The 14,099-nt window shown below is 36.6% G+C and overlaps 1 protein-coding gene across 6 annotated transcripts in view; it reads right to left on the minus strand.

Moving 5' to 3' along the window:
* Positions 1–14,099, minus strand: part of KCNJ6 (potassium inwardly rectifying channel subfamily J member 6) — a 173,463-nt gene that overhangs the window by 113,665 nt on the left and 45,699 nt on the right. For 3 of the 6 annotated variants that reach the window (XM_083801181.1, XM_083801180.1, XM_083801182.1), the window contains one exon: positions 7,417–7,465. The exons of 2 other annotated variants lie outside the window; for them this stretch is intronic. In XM_083801181.1, the coding sequence (XP_083657307.1) occupies positions 7,417–7,441 (25 nt within the window). In that variant the 5' untranslated portion in view covers positions 7,442–7,465. Of the gene's footprint in view, positions 1–7,416; positions 7,466–9,516; positions 9,560–14,099 lie in introns of all 6 variants that reach the window. One more of the 6 variants, XM_083801183.1, reaches the window with a different exon arrangement.

Raw genomic sequence — 14,099 nt, forward strand, 5'->3', positions numbered from 1 at the left:
TGATTCTGGAGACCTTTGCAACTCATGTTCAAAGTCTAAGAGTTTAAGAATCCAATATGTTTGTGGTGATACCTTTTAAACAGCTGTTCTTGTATATCTCAGATACATTTTATTTTTTTCCCCTGGATTGTTTTTCTGTTAACAGTTGACCCGTTCTTTGCTATTGTCCTTTGTTGAACAGTTCTTTGCTATTGATCATGTTATGTTTATTTCCTAGAACTAAAATCCATTACGGTCTCTTATCTGCTTGATAGCTCAATAAGTCACATCTAAGTTAGATAGTTTTCTACAGCTTTCAGAAACATCGATCCTGTTTTTCACCATTTCATTCATCTTGACTGCTCACCATGAAGACAATTGATTGGTGTCTCAGACATTTTTAGTGTCTTCCTTATCCTATGTGAATACTTCCTGCTTCTTTTTAAAAGCTTCCTGCTTTTTTGCATGTACAGTGTGGGCTTTTCTTTCAGCACTGCATACTGCTCACTTCTCTAAACAAAATCTGTTGATGAATAGCACCTTTGGAAGATTTAAGCACATGTTAAATAAATACAGAAAAGTTCTGCATTAGGAGAGCATTCAAATTGTGAAACCAAGCACAAAACAGCTGGAGATATAGAGCTGTCAGTGCTTGTGCAATGCTGACTGGTCTGTATGTGACCATAACCAACATAGCTTATTATAAGAGTATATGAATGAGGTAATGTCATCTCAACATAGACTTTAGCCACCTAACTGACATTTTGGCAGCTCATTCCCAAAAAGAGGTCCTCAAAAACTGGTACTTAAAACCTGAAGTGACTTTTGCATTTGATATTAAATTTCCACACATGCTTAAAGTCCAGTCATGTCCAACAACATCTGTGTCCCCTTTGAAGAGTCTCTTCTCCCTAATTCCCCCTCATACCTAATCTCATCCAGATTCACAGTGCTGTTCAGATGTTGTAGTGATATGACTGTTTGAGTTCTGTAGAGAGTGGTTTTGTGGGAAGATTTTTTTTTTTCCAAATGTCTTTGTGCCTAGACCACTTAATTTTAGTGTAGAAGGTGAGTGTTTACTTTAGGAAGCATATGACTGTAATAACCTAGCTCCACTGTGATATGGACCATAGCAATGCAAAGCAAAGGCACTGAAAATTCTTAGATATTATCAGACAAACTACAGCCTCTGTCTTAGAAATGATTAAGCCTGAGTAAATAAAAACTAATGGTAGGACTGACACACACACCTACCATGAAAAATGCAGTCTGAATAGAATATTTTTTTTTGTTAACGTTGTAGGTAGCAGGAAATACTGTACTTCAGTAATATGCACTACAACATAGCCTATCTACACTCACAGCTTCTTTCTGGAAAAAGAAATACAAAAACAAACAGAAATTATTGCTTCATTTATAATTCAGCTCTTAGTTTTCTCATCCCTGATAATTTGAGTTTAATTTTCACGCAAATTTTAGCTTAATAAAGTAGTACTAAGCTTCTGGAATCATAGGATTATATGAGAGTCTTCATTGTCATTTAGAAAAAAAATAACTTTTCTGTCCCTCATACTTGCAGAGAGAAATTAAAGAAAATACACCTGGAACCTAATCGAATGAAGAGCAAAAACTCTTCACATTGTTTTATAATCAGTACTAGAAATACTGTCAATCATCTTCCTGATTAAGACAAGTTTCTATATATACATTGTGTCTTAGGGCAGTTATTATTTCATAGTTCTTCTAAACCCCTTCTAATGCAGCACTGAAAAAAAAAGAGCTTTCTGCCGTCTTGCATAATGAAGTTCTGTTTTAGAATCTCATTCTACTCTCCAAACGTGACCTTTACTATGTGGAATAGACTGTATTTTTGTTTAATTATAATAGCACAGTTCTCTCTGTTCATTTCATTATATGCATTAGTTAATTGTTGATGAAATAATAACAATAATAATAATAACAAAATACACATTCTGGTTAGTTGTAGTTTAAATTTGAACAAAGTCTTAAGTAATCAATTTTGAAAGAAACTATATCAATCCATATATACACATTCAAGTCAACAGTAGTTATTCCATTTAATAAAACAAGTAGCTCTATGGCTTAATATTTGCTATGAAACTGTTTTTATAGAAATATCTATCATAGCAGAGCTCTTGTGTTACTGAAAATGTAAGAGATGACGAAAACACATATTTTGGAAAAAAAAACAACCTACTATTCTACTATTGGCATGTTCTTATAAAAAGGTTAACCATGAAATTATGACTGAGTATCTTGAAAATAAATGACTGTAACTTTCTCGAGCATGTAAGTCCCTTTATGTATGAGTTTTCTGAACACTCTGGAGTTTTTGCACTTGAATTTTGCTGAGTAAAAATCTGCTCTTTCTAATTAAATAATTACATGTAATATCAGTGGAAAATGTTGGACTGGATATTTGTACTTTTATTTGTTTTATGAGGCGAAAGAATCAGTCTTCTAGACCTTTGAGACAGAAATGCAGCTTTTAGGATCATTTCTTCAAATTCCTAATTTTGTGTGTGTACAGCTGGTGTTGTGTTCACACCAGATAGCATTTACACATGTACCACCAACTTGTGATGTAATGGTAAAGAGGGTCATGTTTCCTAACAAAAACATAAAGAAAATGAGGGCAGTATAGGGGAAAAACATTTGAAGTAGAAAGTTCACAATATTCTATACCAATATATAGTATATTGGATATGTATTTACTGTAATGTACCAAACTCTTTTCTTACATGTTTTAAAACAGTAACTTGAAATAATTAGAATTGCTAAAAAAAATCCAGACACTACGCTAGTAAATGTAAATCTGAAAATGCTGGCACTTTAAAGTAATTCAAAGCAGAAATATTTTTTCTCTTCATAAAGCCTCTCTACAAGTGTGAGAGAGCACTAGGGACACCAGATTCAGATGTTGGAGATAAAAAGAGAACTTTAGTGAAAAGCACTCTATCACAAAACAGACCTTTCCTAGGGTTTGTGAGCTCCTGAAAAGTATTTCAAATTAACTTGAAACATGTTATTTTTTTCTTTCTGAGTAAAATTAATGGCAAACATAATTTAGAAGGTTCTATTCAGAGTCATCTAAGGTCTCAATCTTCATTGTTTCACTAACATTGAAAGTATAATTACAGACATTTGGGATATATATCTTTTTAACAAATGAAGAAACATCCTTCTTTTGACCAACTCTTCTGCTTCTGACTGGTCTAACACAGGAGCATGATGTGGCTTAACTGGGAACCAGAACAAGCATGACTGTTTTCTGACATACCTCCACTGCCTGAGGGCATCTTAATTGGATGTCACTTCTCTGTTTAACTGGTTTAAGACAGCCAGCTATGCTCATTTCTGATTGTAACCCAAAACAAGTTCACACTGCTCATGTCACACATTGATTATTCTGCAGTCATCATATGACGCTCTATATCCATGCTTCTGCATAATTCATAGTTGAGACCTTGGACCTGCATGTTACCTTAGGGAGAAAAGTTTTTCCAAACTTGACTGTAAACCAGTTAGCCTCAGAGATAGGTCTGGATGAAAGACAAGGGACAAGCTCACGTGATCCTCAGGAAAGAACACAGCACTGGCAGGGCTTTTAGAAATATCAGGAGCCTGAGGAGAGCTTTGCAGCTGCTATCCAAGTCCAAGAGCCATCATGTTGCAAAAGGAGAATCCAGGTAGCCCCTGACATAAGGCAGACATCTCACAGATGCTTATTAGGGGCTGTGATGTAGACAGGTTTCTTTCACTTGAGGCATCTCAGGAACATGCTGCACACCCTGACTAGATGGATAGCTGGAGGAGAAACTGGTGAGGAGATTTTTTCCAGTATTTTAACACTGTGACCTAAAAGGAATTTTCTAAGCTACAGCCAAGGTATCACCATATTTGGCTGCTCACTAAGGGTCTTATAAATACTCTTATTCAAAATGGTGATCATTCCTGAAGACTGAATAGTTCAGTACAGGATGTTTCTCTAAAGTATCTAATTTTTCATATTGGCCAAATGTTTAACGTTAGCTGTTTAACTTTGTTGGTGACGCAGAGGGTCAAGTGCATCCTCAGCAAGTTTGCTGATGACACCAAGTTGTATGGTGCAGTTGACATGCTGGAGGGAAGGGATGCCATCCAGAGGGACCTTGACAGACTTGAGAGGTGGGCCCATGTGAACCTCATGGAGTTCAACAAGGCCAAATGCAAGGTCCTGCATCTGGGTTGGGGCAATCCCAAACACAAACATGGGCTAGGTGGAGGATGGATTGAGAGCAGCCCTGACGGTGTTTGTTGATGAGAAGCTCAACATGAACTGGCAGTAAATGCCTGCAATCCAGATGAGCTGGCAAGTGCATGCTTGCAATCCAGAAAGCCAACTGTACCCTGGGCTGCATTAAAAGCAGTGTGGCAAGCAGGTCAAAGGATGGGATTCTTCTCTACTCTGCTCTTGTGAGACCCCACCTGGAGCACTGTGTTCAGCTCTGGGGCCTCCAGCACAAGAAGGACATGGACCTGTTACAGTGGTTCCAGAGGAGAGCCATGAGGATGTTCAGAGGGCTGGAGCATCTCTCCTATGAAGGCAGGCTGAGGGAGTTGGGGTTTTTCAGCCTGGAGAACATAAGGCTGTGGGGAAACTTTATAGTGGTCTTCTAGTACCTATAGGAAGCCTACAAGAAAGCTGGAAAGGAACTCTACCAGGGAGTGTAGTGATAAAACAAGTGGTAATGGCTTTAAACTGAAGAGGGTAGATTTATATTAGATATAAGGAAGAAATTCTTTACTATGAGAGTAGTGAGGCACTGGCACAGGCTGCCCAGAGAAGCTGTGGATGCCCCATCCCTGGAGGTGTTCAAGACCAGGCTGGATGGGGCTTTGGGCAACCTGGTGTGGTGGGAAGTGTCCCTGCCCATGGCAGAGGGGTAGGAATTAGGTGGTGTTTCCCTTCCAACCCGAACCATTTTGTGATTCTATAATTCTAAATACAGCAGACCAAACTTCTGCTACCTTCCTATGCTCCTTAGTATTTACTCTACTATGTTGCTTGCTGCGCTTTAGGTAGTCCCAACAAAGATAGTACCATCATTTGGTTTAAAGATGACCAACAGTGCATGGGAAGCAGGAGAAAAACAGAAGAAAAAGAAAAGCATAAGGAAAACATTCTGGTTTCTGGTTTCATTTGTACCTCAGCTTTCAAGTATTCTAAGATTATATGAGGTAAATTGCCCAACTCAGGCTATAAAGAAGTTTCAGAATGCATATGGATTTTAAGGCATTGTAAAGCAATTCTTGGACAGCTCCCTGGGGCTCAATGCAATTATGGTGGCTTTCTATTAATTTTGTGCAAGTGTTGTAAAATAATAACTTGGGGCAAAGACTGCTCTTATGTGCTACACATTTCTGCTTATATATCAGCTCTCAGTGACTATCAGCACAGCATTTTTTTCTAGTTTACACTTTAACTTTTATATCAGAATTATTTCTCTCTCTCTCTCTCTCTCTTTTCTTTTCTTATTTTAACCCTCAAGGCAGACTGCTCCATCAACACACGCAAGTGCAGGGCTCTGTCATGATGCCTCATATCTCTCCATCATCATATAGGTCCTATAGAAAAAGGACAGAAGGTATTTAAACATTTTTTTGTTGTTGTTACTAATCTTATCTATAATATGACAGATTTCCCCCTCCACCACCAGATGAACATACAGAATGTGACAAAATATAAACTGTTGTTCCTGCTAGTAAGGATAACTGACTTGGGACAACTACTGCACCAGTGTTCCTTTTAGTGCACAATATGACATGAATCTGAGGTACTGAGATTTTATTACTGGAAAAGCATTCAGAGAATCCGTATGGAGAAGTAAGGGTACAGAACAGTACTTGGTAACTTCATCATAGCATTTTGGTAGAGAGAACAAAACAGAGAAGTGGAGGGAAGGTGACGGATTACTTTTGGAGTTGTGCAAAAAGTTGAACAGAGGAAAGAGAGAAGATGCAGGGCTTTTGGGTGAAGGGCAAATAATCATTTTGCCATACTGGTGCCATGAGCAAACTATTTCTGGAGGCCTTTCTTTATTTTCTCAGTTTCAAGAAAAAGGCTCTGCAATCCAAACCAGAGGTCTAAACACCCTTTGCTTTTTTTAAAAACTATTTGACCTGTTTTGCTCATATGCCAGTTTGTTTCTTCACTACCCATAGAAACCTGAATTTTGCCTGGTCTTACTAGAAGCAGAGTGGGGGACAAGAAATAGAAACAGCAGCATTCAGATATCAATGCACAGCTCAATGGAAAGAACTCCAGCCAGTGCCTGAACAAGAGTTTAACTACCCATCAGTAGATTGCCATGTATCTTACACTGTTCCCTGCAGCTTGCTACTGGTTAGTAAGTCTCTCCCAATTGGGAGGGGAGTTCTTAGACTGATTTCTGAGTTCTGAGTTATAGCTAACAGTAGTTACTCTACCTTGCAATAACATATATAAAGAAATACAGTCAACATTTTCAAAAGGAAGCAGAGCAAACAGGATAGCAAAAAGGCGTGAGAGTGCTCCCCTAAGAACAGTTCTCGGAACAAACAACAACAACAACAACAACAACAACTGGAAACAACTTCCTCATGTAAATGAGTCTTATGTATGTCTGTGTTTCTGTCTTTCTATGGGTTCTGGTTAAACAGAGTAAAAGATTTCTCTCTTTCAAGTCAATTTATTTAAGCTTGCATAGGCTGTGGAGCTAGATTTGTTTTGGGAAAGAGATGGTTGTTTGCCAGGATTTCTTCCTAAATTCTCTCCAAATCTTATTCTGGAATAGATTATCCTGTCTGAGTCTCTCAGATACAAGTGGTTATAAGCATTAATCCATTATCTGGATCTGGTATTAAAGAGGAAGCACAAATGACTTCTGGGTTGCATATTCAAGACGATACATGTGTCTTAGAAACCAGTGAAATCAATGGAAAGTTTTCCTCAAATATCTCTGGGCATATTTCCTGTTGGATAAATCTGGCACAATCCTGAATAATTGCACTGGATTTAGTGGGACCTTTTGTAAGTTAATGAAGAAATTTACACTCTAACCTGAATCAAATAAATTAGGCACTCATTACATATACAAGTAGATACATTCTCTTGAAGCAAAATCCAGGCTCATGAAGTTAAGTAGTAGCAGTTCTGCTGGACTTACATTCAAATACAGGCGATTTAAACAGTGGACAAAGAAAATAGCAGTCCTTCCTGTAGGGGTTCTTTTTCTTTGGCAGGAGTGGAATGATTTATGATGAAATTAGGAGTGAAGACAGGGTTGGAATGAGATCCCTGAATGCAAGCACTGTTTTCTGTTTTTGTGGTGTTATGTGAGGCAGTGGAGCAGATGGAAAAAGAAAGTAGTTGAACTTCCTATTTGTTGTACTCACTCATTGACTCTGTCAATTTGGCCATCTCTGTTTCTCTTTTGGGCTTCTCCTGGGGGAACAGACAAAATAAAAAACAAATATATATATATATATATAAAAAATACACTTGAGTGCAAGTGGCAATGTGAGGGAAGGACATTACTCCTTTATATATTTCTACTGTATTTAGGGATATATATTTGCTTCTAAATAGCCAGTGCCCCTGTTATTATTATTATTTTCTGTTTTTTGTTTCCTGTAGTCTCTGGATTGTATCAGCTTTGAAGGATGAAACTTATATTTATTTCTCTGTGTGTGCATGTGTATTTGGTTGGAGTAATGGAACTTATTCATTCACTGTGATAATGCAGAAAGAAATTCTCTCATTTTATGCTCTGTACTATAATTTGCAAGTGTGTTGGGGCTTTCTGACAAAATGTGTGAAAATGGCCATCACACAGAACAGATATACTGGAAAAAAAAAAAAGCTTATTTAGAGATATATGAATTTCCAATGGAAGCTTGAATGAATGACGTGATATTGGGCCTGACAACTAAATGAATTGACTGAAATACTGTTTGTTTGTTTGCTTGTTTGTTTGTTTGTTTTTTCCCTTCGGTGTGTGAGGGACTCCCACTCAAACCTGCTTGTCTTTCTCACTTGTTTGTGAAATCAGATTTTTAGTCTGCTTTGTTTTCTTGTTTCATGCACTTGTATCTGCAGTAACAGCCTGTTTTGGCAGATGAGATGGCTTGGTCAGTCTTGGTCAAACTCTCAGATTTGGTGGAGTTTCCCTTAACAGGGACTGATGCCCAAAAGCATGCCTCATGGAGGCTGCATCTCATCTACTGATTACAGAGCAAGAGTTTGGGTTGAATTAAAAATGTCAACCCTTCACAGACGTTTAAAACCCAGTTAGCTGTTTCTGAGAAGTTGTTATGGCTACTCTGACCCTTATGATCCCAGAAACTATACAAGCCTCTTTAGTGACTCATTCTCAGCCCTGTGGGTAAGCAGAGCTAACAGTTACCTGCCTATTACACCACAGCTGTCTTTGAAATGCAAACATTTTAGACGTTCACTAGCTTTATTCACAGCTGACAATTCCAGATGAAGGGAAAAGTACTGGGTATCAGCTTCTATTAATAATGGGTGTGGGAGCTGTGCCTAAGCTCCTGTTGAGGTCAGGAGACAGGGACTCATAGGACATGAGTATGCAGATGTTGACTTTTTATACAAGGAGCTTTTTCTTCCCAAAATATAAACAGAGTGAATTGTCTCCAAGATATAACTTTAATGGACTGTAACCCCAAGTAGATGTCCCTTGCTCCCTATCTCAGCTCTGGAACAAGGTGCTGACTTCTGCGTGAGGTGGCCTTCGGTAGCTGCTGAGATGGCTGCGGACAGGATTCAGTGTGGCACCATATTTCTTTGGCTGAGTCCGTATGAACAAGCAGCACTGGGGTAAACTGAGAATGGTGTGAGAGTAGCCCCTACCAGATGTTATTTGACAGTATAGACATAGTCTTACAATGCTATTTGACTATGATATGAGAAGAGAGAGGGTTGTTCATTTCTGTTTTATCGCAGTACTGTTTTCTATTTGGTATAAAAATCTAAAAGAAATTTTCTATACCAAACATACTACTACTTGCACTTCAGAAAGCCCAAGTTTTGCAAACAAAAGCTCACATTTCATAGCAATAGGAAACATTGGAACTCATGACAGGAACAGATAATGCTTCACTACTCTATGCATACCCTTTAGTGTAATTAGTATTAAGAGAAGGGTTTAAGGTTATATCCTGCATCAGTGGCAAGGTTAATGCTATAAGCCATGTTGATAACATATCATTCAGCATCAGATTCATGCATTACTGTGGAAGAGAAACAAAACAAATCAAAACAAAACCACAAAACAAGAGGAAGAAAGAGAACTAGCATTAGAAATAGCACGAGTGCCAGTAAAAAAAAAAAAAAGTTAATGGTAATGTATAGCAATTTCTTGCATAGCATTAATCATCAAAGCAAAGCACAGCACTGTGAAAATCATCAATAATTTGTGTCCATGTTGCTGTATAATGTGACCTTAAAACACCCCCTCCTACTAGAGAACTCACAGTTTATCAGGAATGAACAGTTGGGGAAGATCAATGTTGAGCCCTGAAGATGGAAGGTTGGATTTATTAGACTAATAGCTAGTAGTTATTTTAAATATTAATACTTTTCTCTTGCATATTATTACATACTTTTCACTAATAATGAAGTCTATCATAAGGACATAGGAGACTAGTATACTATTTCCCTTTTAAATGAAAATATTAAATAAAATATATAAGAAAAGGTTATACATTTTTAAGCCTTGGAGTTCTGCTAATGATCAAATATTTGTTTTGAAGAAGCTGGTACAGGCAAACACTAGCAGAATGTACTTTTTCCTACTTCTTCCTCCAGTAGTGTTTGGAGACTACTGACAGGTAAGTGCATGAAACAGAAATATTTATTTTTAAAGAGACTACAGATTTTCTCTACAGCAGTTAGGGTATATCATGTACGGGAAGAAGCTAAGGTTTTCAGGCTTATGAAACTGTCAGCCATATGAATTTCCATATTTGAGAGACAACATGAAATGACTGACAAGATTCAGCTAATTGCTGCACTTGAAAATATAGGAAGAGTTTGGCTGCCTTTTCTGGAAGGAAATGACCAGGACTACTGAAGTTCTGATCTTCCTTCTTCAGAAGACAGAGGTAGTCTTGTAGGAGTGTGGTTTCTCAATAGGAGAGGTTCAAAAAATGACATCCCTTTTTCCAGGTATTTTCTTGAAAAAAAAATCCTTTTACTGTTATCACTGATGTTTAGAATCTGTATGAAACTCTTCTCAGGTTTTGAATTTTTTTCCCTTCCCTAATGAATATTAGTTTGTGCACACATACACACAATGAAGTCCTTCTAGAAACTCAAAGCATTTTTTCTCACTCATCTGTTTTGTCAAAATGGCAAATTTTAAGGAAATTGAAACAACTCTAAGAAATTTGATTTTAATGGGTAATAAGTAAGAAATTCCATCCTTTCCAACAGAATGAGTTCTGACAGACTAGCATGGGGGTAAAAAGCCATTAAAACATTTTTTTTCATCCTATCTTCAGCAGGTGTGGTTTTCTTTCAGGTCAGAACTCCTCTTTATACTACTCCCTGGTAGTATTCCTCCTCAAGATTACTGGGAAAACAAGAACTGCAACTTTAGAAAGTACACCAAACAATTCAGTCCTTATTTTTCATCTCTCCTAGTGCTCATATCTCTCATAGGCTCATATCTTTTTATAGCTATTTAGTCAGCATGTAGTGATTTCTGGAAGGGTTTGAGTCCATGGACTCTTGCTAACTGGACCTGTTTTAGGGCCAGGAATGCAAGTTTTCAACAACTTTAGGGGAGCAACAAAGACAGATTCTGCTACTGTAAGAGACTGGTCTGTGTGCAGCTATGTGCTACCCTTGCATATCTGTGTGAGATGGCTATTGTCTTCCTGGATGAATAAAAAACAATAAAACCTGCTCTTTGTATTTGAAATCATATACATGTATATAGTACAATGATGTGTGAAATGTACAAATATGTGATGTGTGATATACATGATATATAAATTAGTGTGTGAAGCATGCTAACTTAAACTAGTAAAAATGGATATTTAAAACTCTATACTTTTTGCACTGTCAGTGAGAATTGAGGTCATTATTCAGCTGAGGGTGTGTGAGAAAGAAGCAGCAAATGCTCTTTCTCTAGGGGAGTTTTTTTCCCTTTTTTCCTTTTTTTTTTTTTTAAAAGGTTTTGTTTGACACTACTATGAAATTTAATTATCATTCCATGGCATCTTTTCCCACTGTACAGTCAGAAAAAATATAGAGATATTTCCTTTCTATAAGCTTCCTTAAGGCAAATGAATTGTTGCTCAATACTGCAATATTTTGAGATTGTGCAGTCCTTAATCTTAAATTGAATTAAATCTCAAATTTTTATCATATCATTACATGCACAGAAATTGTGGACTTTAAATTACTCTTTTGCTTCTCAGCCAAAGAAAATGAGGCACTTTGTATAAAGCTCTCACTGCCTGACTTCTCTTGCTGTATATTCTGCCATAGATACTGTCAGAGCATTCATGAGAAGATGTTAATAGTACTAACAATACCTTGCAGACTTAATATGTTCAGTGTCATGCATTAACAGAGAATGAGGATTGCAACAAATTCCAGATGGGAATCAAAATACTGAGTGTTGTAAGGAAATATACTTGTAAGGAAAAATTAGTGAGAAAGAGAGTGATGATCTTCCTGTAATTTTTCTAGTCGAAGGATATGGGTACATACTGGAACTTTCTGGTCAATGGCTGTTTACTTCAGCTAAGACAAATTGATGAGAGCATTATCTTTGTTTTGTTTGTTTACTGCACAGCTGAAAATACTCTTGTACTTTACCAGTTCCCAAATGAAGAGTTGCACCAGCGTGCTAAGAATCTATTGAAGCAATCTAGAACTTTGGCTAAAATTTCTAATAGTACTTCATGAGTCCTGTACCGACTGAACTATGGATCAGAACTGAGATACATTATATCCATTATACATTTTTTTTCTGAAGGTTTGTTACTTTCAAAAGTAATTCAGTGGCAAATCCCTAGTAATTTCATTGATATATCCTTTAAGGCAATAGCTATTCAATTGCTAAATGCAAATTCAATGAACAAGAAGAACCTTTTCTGAAATTTTAACTCAGAGTAATCTATCTTGGGATATCTTAAATTACTTTTCAAACTACATGGAAATGGTGTTATGTTTGAAATACTATTAAATGAGAATAATAGAATTTCATTTTATGTAGTGTCTTTCATACTCATGACACCCTAAAATGCTTTACAGTAATGAATTAGATACTGGTTGTTAAGTGATGATGTGTAGGTAAATGCAGCACTCATTATGTGTTATTCATTTTAGCAATAGCCTACACTTAGCTCTCGAAAGCATAGCTTATTTTAGGTGAAGAGGGATTGTCAGAAGGAGGTGGAGCTCTTCTTTTTGAAAAATACCATAGAAACTTTCATTTCTATCTGGACACATATACAACAAAGAAAAGTAATAGCTTAATAGCTCATCTTTAGGACCTTTAACAATAAAATGAGCTGTGTTACTGCATTCTTCTACTATTACTAGAATACCTGCCGTAAGTAAGACCTGCCTAAATTTATTGAGTTGCCTTTCATCTCTCTCAACCCTGAAACTAAAATATGGTATGTGTCTTCTTTATTTTTATTATTTCATCTTGCCCTTCCCAAGTAGGATGGTTGGTCCTATCTTCCTGGTTTGTTTGTCTTCTAGAATTAACATCTGGGATAGGGCCTGTAAGGGCTATATTTGTGCCAGAACAATGTGTTCTCAGGCAAATTGGCCTCACCCTAAGCTTCAAAGGTGAGAATGTGAGCAATTAATCCATATTCCCTTGCAGTGATACCAGCATTTGAATGGCTAAGAATATATTAAAGATGAATATACTGTGCTTGCCACAAGAGGCGATTTCAATTTGCATTAGTAGGAATGAACTTAAAGTACAGTATTTGAATAGATGAAGTGAGCAGAGTTCACTGGGGATGTACCTTACCTGGATTCACTATACTTATTGAGCAGTAGGTGTGAGTATGGCTCATTAAAGTGTTCAGATTTTGTAAAGCACAGTCAGTAGCTCTGATATCAGAAGACTTACATGGAGGAAGTTGGCATGAACAGGAGAAACTGAGTTTATTTCTCTGAACTAGAATATAGTTTTTACATTTCTCATAGCTTTTAGTTAACTTACCCATCTTGCATGCTTGGGCTGTGAAATATGTATGGAAAAAATATATGTACATATATATACAAATATATACACACACACACACATATATATATTTTAGGCAGAAAATCCAGCAGCAGTTCTAGAGAAGCCTTTCAATTCTCCTTGAACTCTAGATACAGAGCTCACAGAGTATTGCATTAAATCCACTGCAAATACTTTGTCATTCTCTAACAAGGAGATACAAACACTCCTGTATTATATAGTGGAGATGGCATATGGTAGTTCCAAAGGTAGAAAGTTTTTCTGGGAACAGGAGGGGCATAAATAGTTTTTGCTGACTGCTACTGAGTATGTATGAACATTTTCTAGTGTACTTGCATCTACCAGAAGAAAAATAAATAAATGAAATATAAAGAGAAAAAGAAAAAATAGTTTTTAATTTATGTTAGCAGGAGAGATAATACTCATATTTACAGAACAACAACAGTAATAATAAAAAAGAACAAAAACAAAAGCAAAGGAATAGAGAAAGTGACTTTATATTTTTGGCATTTTAAGAGAGATATAAACTGCAGTAAATCTCAGGTTTTCAGTTTTTCTCAAATAAATGAAAAAACTTTCCATTTAAAAATTTAGTGCAGAGAACATGAATCTAAAAAATAATATTAAAAGAACTACTTTTATCTGAAAATCTGAGAACTAAAAACTTTTAATTATCCCTAGTTCATTGTGGTAACGGTGCCAGAATATACAGATTATTTTACAAACAATTATGTTTTACATTATTATGCTGTTAAGTAATTGTTTCTTCTGCTGTCAACTGTAGAAGAGTAATTTAAGTAGCAAAGTGAAATAGCCATTAAGAAACTAATGGGAACA

Source organism: Anser anser (assembly GCF_964211835.1).
Source record: "Anser anser genome assembly, chromosome: 1".
Classification (NCBI taxonomy): Eukaryota; Metazoa; Chordata; class Aves; order Anseriformes; family Anatidae; genus Anser; species Anser anser.